This window comes from Topomyia yanbarensis, chromosome 2 (assembly GCF_030247195.1).
Source record: "Topomyia yanbarensis strain Yona2022 chromosome 2, ASM3024719v1, whole genome shotgun sequence".
Taxonomy (NCBI): domain Eukaryota; kingdom Metazoa; phylum Arthropoda; class Insecta; order Diptera; family Culicidae; genus Topomyia; species Topomyia yanbarensis.
The window spans coordinates 143778479-143795640 of record NC_080671.1 but is presented as its reverse complement, the minus strand read 5'-3'; the positions used below and the strand labels follow the sequence as shown (position 1 = coordinate 143795640).

Sequence of the window (17162 nt, the reverse complement as noted above, 5' to 3'; positions counted from 1 at the left end):
TGCACACGCGACATTCAAATGCACGAGTACTGCGCGATCATCTACGCAAACCTGTGCTCGCCATCTCACAAACGGGATAACCCGATGACTAAGTGAACGTTTTAGCACTTATAAATTTACAAACGCGGTATCAAGAGAGAACTAACAAACGCACGTACTCACGCGATCATGATTCGATCACGTCCGGAAGTCCCTCGTCTCGGCTCTAGCAGCGTACGCTCACACCTTCAGTTGAAACAATAAAAAAGCAGTGTTTTAGTGGGTGATATTTCCCGTCTCGTCTGCAGTTGTAGTGTGTGATTTTGATGTGGAGCCCTTCCGAGACCCTAATTCTACAGGTCCAGTAGGATAACTCTCGAAAAAAATAATCTTCATTTGGCATGATTTGGCACAAAAAAACTCCGTCATTAGTATCGGCCGGAAACTGCCGAGCGCTCATATACAAGATCTTGGCGCTCCTAGAAAAAGGAACCGGCCGTCCGACGGTTTTGCTTAACACTAAATATTCAGCATGCGTTGAAGTTTTTAGCCAACATGGACATCGTCATGAGAAAGCGGAAGTCGAGGCCAGCTGTGTCGGAAGCGCAAGTGGTCACCCTAAAAGTAGTGGCTGAAGGTGCTCGTCAAGGATGCTTTCACTGCGAAGCACAACGTGGTTGTGATCATAGATGACGCGAGATACCTGACGCTCGATGCCGGTTACTCCCCCAGGAAAGAGGTAAGTAGCGACTTAAATCTTCCACAAGATACACATTTTTCATAAAATTGCTGCATTCACCGGCTGGATATTTTCAAATATTTCATATTATAGTGTAAGCAGCCATTTTATGCTTCTTCCATATCCTGAAAATCAAATTCATGCGATGAACCAGAAATTATACAGTACCTGCTAGTAGAAGATCATACAATAGCGGTGTTAATCTTCCGGTAGACGCTCTAGTACCACCGACGAACCAACATGACAGAGGCATTTGAAAAGTGTCTCATACAAAATAATGATTGCTTTGAAATGAAGCGATCACTACTGTCAAACTGCGACAGATCGCTCCGCCTTGTTTGAATGTGGGCAGGTTTCTCGATAAGTATATTGATATTACAGAAGGTGTGTAATTCTCTCAGCTGCGTATGTAGTGGTAATATGCATCAAAATAATATTCAGAACTCATTGTATTTTGTTACTTTTTGCTTGTAACGGACAGTTTTGTTAAATAGTACATGCATAGGATAATAAAAATCTGGAAAAACGATCTTGAACATGCTAAAAGAAAGTTTGTTGGTTCTGGTACAACGTCGATACACCTTGGTTTTTGCGTACTGTTGTGTTATCGTTGTTCCATGTGGCACGTCGGTTCGTCGGTGCTAGTGCACTGAGTGCGCGCCACTCAGAAAATGAAGCGAAAGCGTCGTTAAACACCAGCGCATACTCGTTCAGTGAGCCATTCACATGACTTCAAGAAGGCCAGACACAAAGATTTCAACAATGTATAACTACTGAACGGGTACGTATGAACCTGGGACGGGACGTGCAAAGTGAAATAAAGTAACTGTCACTGCGAACCGGGCCTTTCTTGATGATTTTCATTTTCTTGTAATAAACAGTGTCTGGGTAGTATCGTAATATTCTGGTTATATACAAGGTGTTTTTAGAAAATATATTTTACATGTTGCTTAGATGTATTGTACATACATATCTACTGCACAGAAACAAATATGAAAAATGCAACGGCGGCAAGTGCAATTTTATTTCTGCTCAACAGTTATAGTTAATGTTGTTTTACATAGCGCAGAGAAACGATAACATAATTCATGTCATGTATGAGCTCTATTATCTGTACCTCATCGGCAGAAATCTATGCCGCATCGACACAGCACTATCATCGACATTTGCTTGAAATTATTTTGCAAGCTGATTTTTCCTTGCAAAATAACATCAATATCGGGAAGGAAAAAGAAGACCGTCTTCGCATGTCCCGTCCCAGGTATGGACAAACGTATTTATCACCGCTTCGAACACGCAGAAAAATATATTGTAGATATAACAATATTCTTGTTCAAACTCAATAATAATTATTATTATCTCAGGGCTAATACTATTCACTAATTGATTCAATCCACAATATTGTCATTTCTACAATAAATTCTGGTTTTGATGTTTCTAGATTTAAATCGCATTATGGGTTGGATCAACAATAAAATTGTTGAAACGATCGACATTGTGCTATTGATCGAATGATGTGAACACGATTAGTTTAACAATATTCTGTTGTTGAAGCAACAAATAATACAGCAAACAATTACTATTGCAATGTTTGTTTCTTTTCAATAAAAATAAACCAAAATATGTTTTAATGGATTAAAATTTATTAATAATGAAACGTTTGAAAATCTTACAGGTTCATTTGCCAGATAAAACTTTTCTCATTTCAGGGTTGTTCTGAAAGATAGAAAGATGTTACTTTCAATATATTTAAATTATTTTAATATTAGCACTTACCCAGAGAGTATCCTGTACGCCAATATGATTGTTGCAATAGCATCGCAACTGTACTGTGACTGAGTTGCGAAGTCTGTGAAAACAAAAATTATATTTTATATATTATATTATAAATAAATTGTGATATATCATAGTACCGTCGTTTGTAACCGAACAAATCGTTTACAATGGTTCGATGACTGTCTGTCTCTTGGGTTTACATGCAATCACAATTATAGATGAAGTAAAACATTTAAAATACTACTCTAACGCTACGTAACCAGGAATTGGTTCCGACTAAATCTAGAGCATAGAATATTGGAAATTAAGAGAACTTATGAATTAAATAAACGAAATGGAAATAATAGAGCAAAATAAAAATCAAATTAAATGTATAGACTGGTAGGTATTATATTCAACTTGGTTCACACTTAACATCACTTACATTCCGAGGCTACCTGCTGCTACCCATCGTTCAGTAGCTACCAACAATAAAAAAACTAAACCGGGAAGTACTAAAAGTTTTCCCGGAGGTGACTGGCTATCAGGAGATGAATGTCTCGTTCATTTACGAGTGGCTAATCTTCCGAAGTAGTACCGAATTGTGGAAGCAAAGCTAGGCCATAGTGTAAATTGTTCGATTAATCCGCAGTGTTTGGAACTCTCCGCCTTCGACAAATTTGGAGAGAGAGAGTGTAAGAAGGATCAAGCATCACCATATTGCAGTGTCATCGTTCGCATGCACTGCGGATTAATTTTTAATGATAAAACATCATTTGATTACCTCCATCGAGTCCGAGTGCGCCCATCACCCGGCGAACAATTTTCCCAGAAAACCAAAATCCAATCTGCCGCACGAATCGTTTCACCGAGCAACGAAGCACGCTCATTCTCGCGCTCCGCTATAGGGTAACATACCCGAGAGTCGTCCCAACAACCGTGGAGCCAGTAACCGCAGGATATCGCAGGAAACCGTCTCTGGGCCCCAACGAACACATTACCCAAAACACTAGTAAGTAGATTGTACATAAATTAGATTAGGGTCACAATTAGCAATTTAGGTTAGCATTAAATATTTAGAATACAAGCTTAATATAGTAGGTTAAAGCACATTATTTCCAATTATTTTCCTTTTTTTCTTGAGTCGAAATACAACCCTGAGAAATAGTACATGGAATAGCATAATTATTTTGTGGGCTTTTTTCATGACTAACACGTTTTACTTTAGTTTTCTTACTTACATGTATGTAGAAGAAAAATACGTGCATAGAACACACACACAAAATACACAATACACGCTGGTTTGCTACTATGCAAGACCAGCCTAAAATATATTTTAGTTGAAGTAACGATAATAATAATAAATAGTAAAACAGTGTACACTGAAGTCTTTTTTATGCGGTTTTTTATGTGGTTTTTTTATGCGACTTTTTTTATGAGGATTTTCAAAGTTATGCAGTTTTTTTAATGCGGATTTTCGAAATTATGCGGTTTTTTATGCGAATTTTTAAAGTTATGCGATTCTTTTTATGCAGCTTCCTTTTAATTTCTAGGGCATCACCTGAAACGACTTTTATCGAAAGATCGATCCTCGTGAATGCACATGCTTAAACAAAAGACATAAAATGTTCATATTTTTATTTTAGGTTATAAATTACTAGTCTTTGGGTTAAGGATATGAGAAGCATTCTTGATGCAGTGAAAATAAAAACAGAAAATGACTGAATACCTTTTTACCTTTCTCATAATAAAACTTATGCAATCGGTCGGAATTTCGACTTTTTAACCGAGGCCCGCAGAGCCGAATCTCTTATACCATTCGACTCAGTTCGGCGAGATCGGAAAAAAGTCTCTGAGCGTGTATTTTTTTTACTTGGTGATAAAACTTTAACGCCGATCCGGCACACGTTCAGTAGTTAGACCATACTACCGATTTCGTCCATCGTGTGCCAGAGTGAGGGACTCTGAACAGAGAAGATAACTCTGAACCCTATTCCTCTAAACTCCACCAAAAAGTCCGACATTTGCCTGATCCCCCGAATTCCATTTAACATGACTACTTCGGGGGGAGGCTTGCTAATGCACTTCACTTGATTCCAGGTCTAGCTGGTCGTGCTAGATTTCGCTTGTCTAATAACCGCCATATCAGTCCTGCACGGCATTATATCCTACATGCCCTCCTCTCTACGTTGACCAGTTGGATGCCGTGGCCGATCCGGCGATTCCGGTTGGGTGGTTTGTCGTGTTCGCTGCTACTCGGCGTAGTCCCTGACGGTGGAGCTAGCCTACCTCGACAGAGAGTTCCCCGACGAAAGAATGTCTCACGCTACAGTTGACGGACGCGTTATTCTTCCTTAGATGCAGTCCGGCAGAATGCCGAGGTCAGTCCAGCGATTCCCGGTGGATGATTGCGTCCGGTTCACTGGTGCCCCGATGATTCAAGCCGGCGATTCACTACGGACTACTCGGAATGGTCCCCGACAGTGGATCTTTCCTACTCCGACGAAGAGTTCCCCGGCAGTGGAAGATCTTCCGGACCCGATACTACCCGGGCAGATGCCGAGGTCGGTCCTGCGATTCTGGGATGAGGGTGACTGCCAAGTGACAGGCGCCCCGACGAGCATCTGCCGGAGCTACTTCCCGATCTATTCGAACTAGTCCACGGCGGTGGGCCTAGTCTACTCCGACGGAGAAATTTCCCGACATTGAAATTGCTCTCGAAATCGTTATCTCGATGCTGGTCGGTTAGGTGCCGAGGTCAGTCTTGCGATTCCGGGGAGTCACGGTTCCGATAGCATAAGCCATTAAATGACTTTACGCTTGTCTGGACATGTCGCAGACTCAGGTGATTCGCATTAAATGGCAAAAGATCCTGACTCCTGCGTTGCAGAAGAAAAAGAGTTAAGTAGCCATGAAACTCTAAGCTTGCTCATGATACCCTACTCCACGCTTTTCTCTAAACTTTCTTACTTCAAATCCTTGCTCTTCCTTTAGTACTATGGCTCTTAATAATGAAAAATATTTCACATCTTATGTGTTTTTTATGCGGATTTTCAAAATCATGCAGTTTTTTTATGCGGATTTTCAAAGTTATGCGGTTTTTTTATGCGGATTTTTTATGCGGTACGTATCCCCTGCATAAAAAAAACTTCTGTGTATATTTAACAATCAATGAGTTTTGAATCAATAATTGGTTGACCAATTAAATCAAAAATGAATTTTGTTGGTTTAAGCGTTTGAAATTTCGCTGCGTGAAGGAAAAACTAACCACCTTCAGAATGATGTACGGCATAAATGTGGATTTTGCTCATGGTAAAGTTATACAGGTTCAAAACCAGAGAAAAATAAACACAAAAACTGTTAAACCCCTTTTCAAACAAGCCACAACCAGCGATTTGGTCTCTTCAGCAAAGTTGAGTATTTTGTCACAATTAAAAATGTTTCTGAACGTTGTAGTCGTCATAGAAAAAGTCCCAGAAATCATCCATTTTATCCATTTCACAACTACTCGATGAGGTGATGTCAATGGGTATAGTGATCTAAATAATGAATGAAATATCCTTAAGCAGTATTTCAAGCGATTTAACCTGCAAACTAATGGCGATTTCGCTTGAACCCGAAAATGAGACAGGTTCTAACCCCAACTGCTGTCAGTTTATACGTTTTGACAGCAGTTGGGGTTAGAAACTGACTCAGTTTTGCTTCAAACAAAAACCATAAGAATGGTATCCGAACCTGCAAATTATCGACCTGCATCGGAGTCCGTGGCAGAAACGGAACATTTCGGCAATGATCCGAAAACAACGGCTGTTTAGTCTACTGAGGATGTTGCAAATATGCGTCAGTTCGGCATTTTTGGAGCAGCCAAAAGATCCAGCCATCAAAAATATTTCCAGTTGGCGGTTTAATTTTATTAAGTAGTTTTAGAATAGGACCTCTATCTAGATTCCTCATCTTTTATAAGGAGACAATAACGTGAAATAAATGTTATTTTATTCGTTAATTCAGAAATAATTCTATTGACAGTATTTTTCATTCTGGCGCGATTTTCATGAATGGGTATTTTTTACGCAGTTTGTTGTAACAGTTCCGCGAAAAATAATGGGTAAAACATACCCAGGTTGACGTACAAGGTCTGTTTTCATTTATGGGTACAGTCGTGCTTCGCTGGTTGGGCCACAGCCTTGTCCAAATATCGAATTTGATTCGCTAGTTGGACCGATTGACAAATGTCAAAAACACTCCAAAGGAGATGGTGGCAGTGGAAATGCATCTGTTCACATCTCTAAATATTGTCAGATTGATTGTCAAAGTAAATTTGACACGAGATTTTGACGTTCGGATGCTTTTTAGTTGGACAATGGTCCAACTAAAAAGCGGTCCAGTTTAAAAGTGTCCAACCAGCGAATCACGACTGTACAAACTCCCCAACAAACATTAGGAGCTGAACTATAAGACTACTTGTTGATTAAGAGCAGATTAAAGGTTATTTAAGCTGAATAATACTTTCGCTGAACTATTTAAGCATTAACAGTTTATTCAACCTATTTAAACTCCAGTATTCGCCAGTTCAAACTAGGCTGAACTATACTACTAAGAAAAGTAGTAGCGGCAATATTAATGCTTTTATTCAACCATCTTAATTAGATTGAATTACGATTTGAATAAATGATGCTTTTACTAATACTATTACCTTTAATCATTAAGCTGCACTACATGTCTTCAAAAGGTTGTTTCTACCTATACATTTGCCCTTATACCACATTTGACTTTTAGCTGAATTATGTGTTTAACAAAGGTAAGCGTACCTACTACAAAAATTGACACGATTAGCGTACAATGACGAATGGTAACCGACCTGGGTTCGAGTCCAAATAAACGCACATTATTTTTTTTACTTTTAAGTGAAATACTTCTCACTTAGAACCCTTTTCTTATTCTATTTGTTACTGTTTGAAACTGCTAAAACGTTTATAAAACCACGAAATATTTGTCGGGCCTTTACCCATTTAATGGGTTATTCCACTTTTATTGAAAATGCGCAGTTTTCTACGCGTTAATGGGTACTTTATTTTATCAGTGCAATTAAGTTCCTCAAGAGCATGTTTTGAACCACACACTTAATTTGAATTACTGGGTACAGTAAAATTTTGCTGGGATTTTGAACAGCAAACCGTTCGGTAATCAATTCAGTAAAACAATTCGGTTACCGAACTCTCCGCAATCCGTTCTCTCCAAACGTCAAAAAATACTGGTCAGTCAGCAGTTTCCTTTGAAATCGGCGACTTGACAGATGATTAGCTGTACCTGTTTTGTAAGTTTTTGACGAGGTTCGGTAATGTTGGTACAATTTTGAAAAATATTGCGGGTTTCAGCAAATTATTCGAAAAATTACTGAAAATCGCTAAAAAGTGAAAACTTTACCGCAATTTTTCAAACAATTTGCTGATAGCTCCGTAAAAATGTCACTTTACTGATCATGTCGTCAAAAGAAATTACTGAACAACTTTTGGCTGGTTTGGTGTGAATGTGAATTGGTTTCCATACCTCCTGAGTAAACACTCTCCTTGGAGTGAAATGTGTGGAGTATTGCTCACTTCCCACCAACGTGGACTCCGCACTTTCAAATTGCGAGTGATCTCAAAACTGCGAGCTGTCAAAACACATGTGTTTCCAGTGATAGAGATGGTACTTTCATAGACAGACCAGTCGAACTAACCAGACTATGAGAAGAATTTAATGAAAGATTGGTAAGTGCGCAGTGCGGTTAGAATCCAGTTTTTAGTGCCACAAACAATATTTTAAATAAGTTTTATTTTCTGTCCGTGACATAATTTTCTTGGACGTCGTTCAGCTTCACTCTACTCCATTCCTCACCACGATCTTTTTTTTGTTTGGGGAAACTTTGCCACTGCGACCACTATTCATTCTTTTGCGATCTTTACCCATTTAGCCAAAACTTCGGGATAAAAGTATTTTCTGGTTGAAAAACCTGTTTTATCTACCTAGTTCAATAGAATTGTGGAAATATCTATTACATTCTTATTACACTTACCACGTTTCCAACGACTACCACGAAAGTGAACGCTAACACACGAACAAAACGTGTAATATTTAATAGATTTAATCAGCATCAGTTCAACTATATGTGGTCATATTTTGGACTGCAGAGAGAATGGGTTTGGAAGGGGAGGGGGGGGGGGTAATCATTGAGTGAGAGGAGTAGATGCGTCAGATATCCCTTATCTTATTTCGGTATGCGATCATGGTGGTACCAGTTTATATGGAGATTCGCTGTGTGACGAGCACTCTTCAACCCATAACTTTGGAACCGAAAGTCGGATCAACTAAAAATTCTATATACATATACACAAACATATTCGATCTCGACGAACAGAATCGAATGGTATATGAGTCTCGGCTCTTCGGATCTCGGTTAAAAAGTCGATTTTTTCTTTATATGAGAAAGGTAATAGTTAAAAAATAAATAATTCATGATCCTATGATTGATTTTTTAATTTGAAGGTCTGAAGCATCTTCATGTTTTTTTCGGATTTTTTGCAGCATTTTTACAGTTTGATAATACCTCAGGACAAAAACTACCCATCTTCAAAGACTAAGGGTGCCAAAATACGTTTACAGACTAAGGGTGAATTTTGATTGAGGTTTTCAAATTGCAGGTCGGACTAACGCCGTTTTCTTGTACTTGTAAAACTTGCACGCAGCGTGAATTCAGCAAACTTGTAACCATGTGTGGTATGCAATCTTTGTTGCATTCAACAGAGCAATGATTTACCCTGTACAACCACCACTTCGTTTTGCTTGCTAGCAGCGTGCTGAATTTACCAGCTGATTGTCATATGGTGTGTGCGGCAGAGTTGCCATATTGTTGGATTCTTCTGTTTATCAGATTCATTGATCCATTTTGAATTCTTTTCACAAATGACAATTTTTGGCATCCTTTTCTTGGATGACGATTTTTCAGATCATTTTCATGATTGACAATTTTTGAAAAATTTCATCCTGTCCTAAATATTTCGATTGTTTGCAAGATTTTTGTTTTTTTGCCTCTTTTTATCACAGATGGTGAATAGATTTTTTTTTGACTGGAGCACAGATTTAAATAAGGCAGCACTGGTATGGGAAAGTTCTTTCAGTCTGATAGTAAACACGTGCTCGGCTGACTGCAACCGTATGTTCATTGATAAAAGTTTATGGTTTTATTCTCATCAAATTCTTTTCGAGAAACAACACAATGTTGAAACCAATTTTGAATCAACTCGCATGTAAACGAGTTGTGCTAGCTAGTGGATCGCCAAGACGACAGGAGCTGATTCAGAATATTGTAAGTGTGATGTGCTGTGATTCTTCTTAGTGGAATATTAATCACATAGTGAGATTTGAAAAGCGTGAATTCCACGCTATGGTGAACGCGTGTTGTGCAGGTGCCGAATTGTCACCGGTTGCCCAAGAAAGTAGTTTTTATAATACTTTATAATTTTTAAAACAAACTAGTCGCTTCGTTCATGTCAATTAATTAAAAATCCATTGACAGTTTCCCTCCAAGAGGTAGCAGTTTTGGAGTAGGCCCATGTATATATTGCATAAAAAGCGGACAAATTCATATTTGCAACACAAAATGTATTTTGTGTACCGTTAAACGAAATGGACTAACGAAGGATATAGGGTAATAATAAGCCTATTATGGCCTGATTAGGGAGAGAGCCGCACTATTTTTTGAATAACTTTTAAATGAAGCAATATTATCTATAACATTTCTCAGAAAAAAATACCAGTGGACTGTTTCTTAAACTTCTTTTTAATGTTTACTTGTCAGATGTCTTTATTTTCAGCATAAATGAAACAACTGTTCTATTCTGTGCATTAGACTGCCCAGAAAAATTTTTTTTTTGAAAACTCAATCGGCCCATCCCTGGGTCGATTACTAGTCCCACCAGGAGTACTTGCTCCAAATTTGAAGCAAATCGGACAAGTCTAGCTATCGGACCAAGGTGCCTGAAGTTTGTATGAGATTTTTCGACAATTTACATGGAGAAAACCCACGCTATGTGGTAGTGTATTCATCACATTATCACTGCAAGTGAAAATAAGAAAGATAATTTAATTGTCTACAACTTTGTTGAAGATTGCTAGTAAATCCGGCTTTGTTGAAAGAAGTTATTAAACTTTTAACGAAATGATGTCTGAGTCAGTTTTGCATGGGGCCTAGCAGTGCTTGGTTGTGTATCAGTACGCGAATTCCACGAACTATACATTTTTGTGAAATAATGGTTAGATTTAGCTGAATAGTATGTTCAGAAGAATTGTAGTGCATGATACGAGTTACGTTTTGGTTAAAAAGTTTTAGTTCCACCTGTGACCGCATAGAGGGCGCTAACAATAACTTTTTATGGAAGAAAGATAGAATATTGAGGTGTTCGGTAGAATTACTGCAAATTGCCTGCTCTACGACTTTGTAGAAGATACCTAAATTCTATCTATACCCGTTGAAAAGTTAGTGTTAGCGCCCTCTATGCGGTAACAGGTGGAACTAGATTTTTCTAACCAAAACATTATTCGTATTATTTGCTATAATTCTGTGCATGCTATTGAGCTAAACCTAACCACCATTTCACGAAAATGTTTAGTTTATGGTAATCGAGTACTGATACACAACCATACACTGCTAGGCGCCATGCAAAACTGACTCAGACATCACTTCGCTAAATGGTTAACAACTTCTTTTAACAAGGGCGGATTGAGTAGCAGTCTTCGACAAAAATGTCGAGAATAAATTATCTTTCTTATTTTCACTTATAGCACTGAGAACTGACATACAAGTAAAGCTTTCAACTTGTGTAAGAAATAAAACTGTCGATTTGAAATGACAACAGCAAGTAGCAATTTGTCACTTGGCGGCGCTTCGATCGGCCAGCAATCACTATACGGGACTTGTGTGCAAACTTGGATACAATGCTGACTCACATGCGAAACTGTATGGGATGGTGATTTTCAACGTATTTTCATTTAAATGTTTACACAGGTTTTTCGGGAAAGTTTGTTTCATCTTATATGTTTGTTCTGTGATAGTTCGATGCATACAGTGCCACCTAGCGGCAAAAATGCGAGCTACTGTGTTTTATCCATATAAATTGTCGGAAAATCCCATGCAAACTTCAGGCACGTGGGTTCGATAGCTAGACTTGTCCGATTTGCTTTAAATTTGGCGCAAGCACTCCTGGTAGGAGTAGGAATCGACCCAGGGGTGGGCCGATAGGGGTATTTTTTTTCTTGTCACTACTGTGCATCTATTCTTATCGCGACAATCCAATTATTGCATCCTGAGTGTTAAATTTTTCTTCATCGAAATAAAAATCTGGCTGAAATGCAATGCCTTATATTCCATTGCGACGAAAAATTTCAAACTAGATGTCCAGATCGTGGACTACATCGCATGATTTACAAAACGAATCATTCTACCCGTTCAAATCAAACACATGAAGTCATATCACATCACAAACATTACTCAGGAAATTTCATTGGCTCCCAGAATTGCGCTCACAGTAAATAATCATTCGAAGGCTAACAAGTGCTAATGTTTAGCTACACGCCAAACATTGCATTGTCTCATGTCGAATTTTATGTGCAGATGAAAGTTAAATTTCTGCAATTCGCAATCAGTTGAATAAGTTGAAATCATTGATTGCTTATACCTGAAATTGAATTGCAATATATTCTAGAGTTAATTTGGCCGAACTACTGATTCTTTCCTGTCTGCTGGATGCAGAAAGGTTGCTTTGATTGTGGTTGTGTATCCAAAAACCTGTTTTAATCCACCTAGCGGTGCAATTGTGCCTTTCTCATTTCTCTAAACTATGGCACGGAGGCTTTTTATGTTCAACATAATTGTGGAAATGTCCGTTACATTCTTAGTACACTTTGCACTTATACACAATGGCATACCAACCACGAACTTGATGAGCTATGTGTCGACGGTGAAACACTTGAAACAAAAAAATATCATACTCCATTAGCCTAATCAGCATTAGATCAATGTTATCAGCTTGCTAACTCATTTTGTCATGCGGGGGTGGGTATGTGAGGAGGGCGAAAGTCCCATCAACGAACGACTCCCCAGCTTAAATTGGTATGCTTTGTGATACAGTGGTGGTTTAAAGATGATGGGGTTGAAAGGGAGGGGTATGAGGGCTGGATGGGGTGGTGGTCTGAGGGGTGATTTAAAGAGATTTTAAAAGGAGGAGAGTGAACAGTAGAGGGGGGGGGGGTGTAACCCCTCTCCGTAAACCATCAACTACGCCCCTGTTAATATCCAGAAACCTTATGCGAGTCGAAAAAAAATTAGGGATTAGGTTGACGTTTTTCAGAGTGATTGCATAACCTTTCTATATGAGAAAGGCAAAAATGTGCCAAAATCCAAAAAAGTGAATCGTCGTCAAATTTTTTATCCAGTTTGCATCAAATCTCGACGTTTCATGCACCTTGAACACATTTAGCATCAAAAATAAAAATTCTATTTTTAATTTTTCCTATAGTTTATATGAGAAATTTCTGTGTGGCCGCACTCTGAAACCCGTAATTCCGGAACCAGAATTCCGATCGAAACAAAATTCAATAGCAGCCGATGGGAAGGTTGCACCTTTCATTTGAGACTAAGTTTGGGCAAATCGGTCCAGCCATCTCTGAGAAAAATGAGTGATATTATTTGACACATACGCACATACATACACACATACACACACATACAGACTTTTTCCGATCTCGACGAACTGAGTCGAATGGGATATGACACTCGGCCCTCCGGGCCGGGATTAGGTTGACGTTCTTCAGAGTGATTGCATAACCTTTCTATATGAGAAAGGCAAAAAACATGGCGATAATGTATTCTACCGAATCACGTATTAAAACACTAGGCCAATCCTAACGCTGATTGATTTTTATTTTTTTATTTTTTATTTTTTTCAAGCATTAGTATTTTATAACAATCAAATTTCTCAGAGCGTATTCAGTAGCGTAGTATTTATGCCAGGCTACTGTATACGAAATACGCAATATAAAAAAATGTCAGAGAAAACCATATCTGAGATAAATAAATCCACGGACGCACATTTTACATTTGTGGAGCATCTTTGGATTCATTCCAGAATGTTTTCCAAAAGTCCATAAGTAAAATGTTGCAACCCAATTTCTGTACATTGTTATCAAGCAGGGTCATCTTCGACCGATTTCCATGCTTTTTGGGTAAAGTCGGTCCATGTGCCGCCACGACGGAACGAAAACTATTCAAGCAACCAAAAGTTAATACCTAATCTATCTATCTGTTTGTGTGCTATTGATTGGAGATTATCTGCCCGCCAGACGGCGCTTCGGAACAAATTGTGTTTTCCTCCTATTTCGTTGAACGTCGCAACGCGCGATGGGTATCAGCTAGTACTCTATAATGTTCACATTAAGTTCTTAGAGAACTTTCGAATTTTTTTGGGAATTTAGAAATAGATTGAACCGCTATTCGGAATTGCACTGTTCGGAAATTTATTTAAAACGAAAAACCTTAGCATCCCTTTCTTATATGAACTTTTGATTGATTCAGTAATGTTTGCTTGAATTGCTCAAGTAAAACAAATAGCTCAACCCCGCTATACGAAATCAACTTGCGCAAACGTCCACGAGAACAATCGAAAGAAAATGTAAAAAGAAAAAAGCCTTTTTTCAATAAAAATAAACATTTTTTTTTGCCTCCACCCTCCCCCTCTCCAAAAAATAATTTGTGCTTGGACATAGTTTTTAAAAAATATTTGTAATGGCCTAATTTTTGCTTATTTTAAAATGTTTTAAATTTGTCAAAAGTCGAATATAGCTGAAGAGATTCTTTATCCAGTGCAATCATTATCTTATTTTTTTGATGTTTTACGACTTACTCCGGTCTGACTTAACATCGACCATATAGTCTCCAGCCCTTAGATGCGTTGATAGTATTTATAGATTAAAATTCATTCGCGAATCATATTGCTCCTTTAATGTCACCGTGGTTGTGTCCTGTACACAACCCTCTAATTTTTTTCGATCCGAATCTCAGACCGCAGCTGATATTGTTGACATGTGCACGGTAATCTAACCGATCCACTTCGATCGTTTGCAGGGCCTCTCCAGTGTCCTGCTTTGTCCGTCAACATTCGAAGAAAACCTGAACAAATCGGATTACACGTTTGGCGAATATGTCGCCGAAACGGCATACCACAAGGTGCTGGAAGTGTACAAACGGCTTTCCTCGAACGAAGACCCAACCGAAAGGCCAGACATTGTGATCGGTGCCGACACGATGGTCACCATGGACGGCAAGATGTACGGCAAGCCAAAGACTCCGGAGGTTGCATTCCAGATGCTTACTGAGTAAGTTAATCTGGCCGGTTGTATTACCCTCCGAACTAGCAACGATTCAAAGTATTCGTGGAATTTTACAGGTTGATGGGCCGCCAACATATCGTCTATACCGGGGTGGTGATCAAATATCACGACAGAGAGGTGAAATTTACGGAAGCTTGCAAGGTGAACTTTGGCAAGGCAACGCCAGAGCAGATCCAGGCCTACGTGGACACCGGAGAGCCATTGTGAGTGGTATCGTGTGTGGTTTCAAATGACAGCGAGTACATAATCGTGTTTGTGGTTTGTTTTCTTTTTCATTCCAGAGACAAAGCTGGCGCTTATGGCATTCAGGGTGCCGGAGGAACATTCGTCGAGAAAATTGAGGGGGACTTTTTCACCGTGGTTGGATTGCCGCTATATCGGATATCGACTGAGTTGTGCAAGTTGTTTGATTATGATGTTACTAAATGAGATATTGTTTCTTCGTTTTGAAAAATACAGATAACATGACATGCTAAAAACACTGTTTGAGAGGAAATTAACCGTTATCATTGATACACACGCGATCCCGCGAATTAGCAGCAAAAAGAAACCAATAGCCAATTTATAAAGTGTTCTTTATCTATATCACACCATCAAGTTACCGTTTCTATGCTGTTAATATGCAACGGTTTCCGTGTCGGTATAGCCAAAATAGTTATTTCTTTTTTGCTCAGGTTTGATTTAATCAAATGAAGAACCTTGATCTTGGTGCTACTAGCATGAATAACTGAACGGACTGGGAACACCGGGAGCAATTATTTATTGACTAATCTAATTTAACGCTAGACACTTCGCCGGTTCAGCTGTGCCGCTTTAGAGCGCACATGTGCTAGGGATGTCGTAGTCCGACGGCTTACATGTGCTTGTGTAATAAATTTCCTTTTGGCAATCTTAGCTTGTAAAATCTTGCATGATGTAGTTATAAGTTTAGTGTTCTGAAAAGGTTTTTATTGTTAAGAATTTTTCAGTTCGATCTGTTTTTAATTTTTCCCAAAATAGGCCTGCAAATAAGTTTAAAATCAAAATAAAGGTACCCTCAGATCGTCAGCAGTCCATTGTCATAATATGTAGATTAGTGATATATTGTGCAGGGGTACCACATCAGCTTTACAAACAAAATTTTAATTTCTTCCGATTTTTTGTTGTCTTTAACTAAAATTAATTGACACGCATTTTTTGTTTTGGCTGAAATGATATTTTTTTCAAGTTCAAGGGTTTTTGAAGTTTATAAAAATTAACATTTTTCAATCACATAACCAAATATTTTATAATAATATACACCCTTATTCTTGGTTACAACGAACGCGAGATTAGTTTGAAATTGGATTGCAAGGGGGGTGGTGGTTTGGGGGTTAAACCCTCCCGCCCCAAACCAAAATATTTGGATTGAAAAAAATGCTTAAAACTGACTAATTTAATTAAACATTGCACAATAAAATTTTTTGAAAATATTGTCTGATCACTACATTAAGAATCTAAAGGGCGAACACGAAATTATTGCGACACCGAAAATGTCATGCCAATTTTCTTATAATGTTTAAAATCAAACCAAAATTTTAGGGTAGTTTTATACATATATTTACTTCAAAAATAAAAAAAAAGGTAATCGATGGAGCCTTGAGTGTAAAATTGAACGTATTTTCGCTTGATGCCCTCCATCAAAGTCTTTAAGTGTCATCCGGTACCAGTTTCTCAGTTTTTTTCAATTTTCTTAACATGTCCTTCTCGTCTTTGACTGTCTTCTTGCTCTTCCGAAGTTCCCGCTTCATCATTGCCCAGAACTGCTCCACCGGGCGCAGCTCCGGACATTTTGGCGGATTCATGTCCTTTGGAACAAAATGGACAGAATGGGCCTCATACCACTCCAGGACAATTTTGGAATAGTGGCATGATGCCAAATCTGGCCAAAATAGCGAAGCATCGTCGTGCTGCTGCAAGAACGGCAAAAGACGCTTCTCGAGGCACTCAGATTTGGAGATCTCGCCATTTACTGTGCCCTTTGTCAAGAGCAGATGGCCTGCCAAATGAGATATTTGGAGGCGAACTTCGATAATTTATTCTTCTTAAATTTGTCGTCCACATAGAACTTGCTCTTGCCGGTGAAAAACTCCAACCCCGGAATTTGCTTAAAATCGGCTTTTATATACGTTTCGTCGTCCATCACACAGCAGCCATATTTTGTCAGTATCTTCTCGTAGAGCTTCCGTGTCCGAGTTTTAGCCGTCGATTGTTGCCGCTCATCGCAGTTTGGGAAGTTCTGTACCTT

The 17162-nt window shown here is 38.7% G+C and overlaps 1 protein-coding gene across 1 annotated transcript; it reads left to right on the top strand.

The window, feature by feature from the left end:
• Window positions 1-9638: 9638 nt before the first annotated feature.
• On the top strand, window positions 9639-15448 carry LOC131678255 (dTTP/UTP pyrophosphatase). The gene is made up of 4 exons (XM_058958269.1): window positions 9639-9818; window positions 14631-14881; window positions 14953-15099; window positions 15178-15448. Exons 1-4 carry the CDS (start codon window positions 9729-9731, stop codon window positions 15323-15325), a joined length of 636 nt encoding a protein of 211 aa, XP_058814252.1. The 5' UTR covers window positions 9639-9728; the 3' UTR covers window positions 15326-15448.
• The last annotated feature ends 1714 nt before the right edge of the window (window positions 15449-17162 follow it).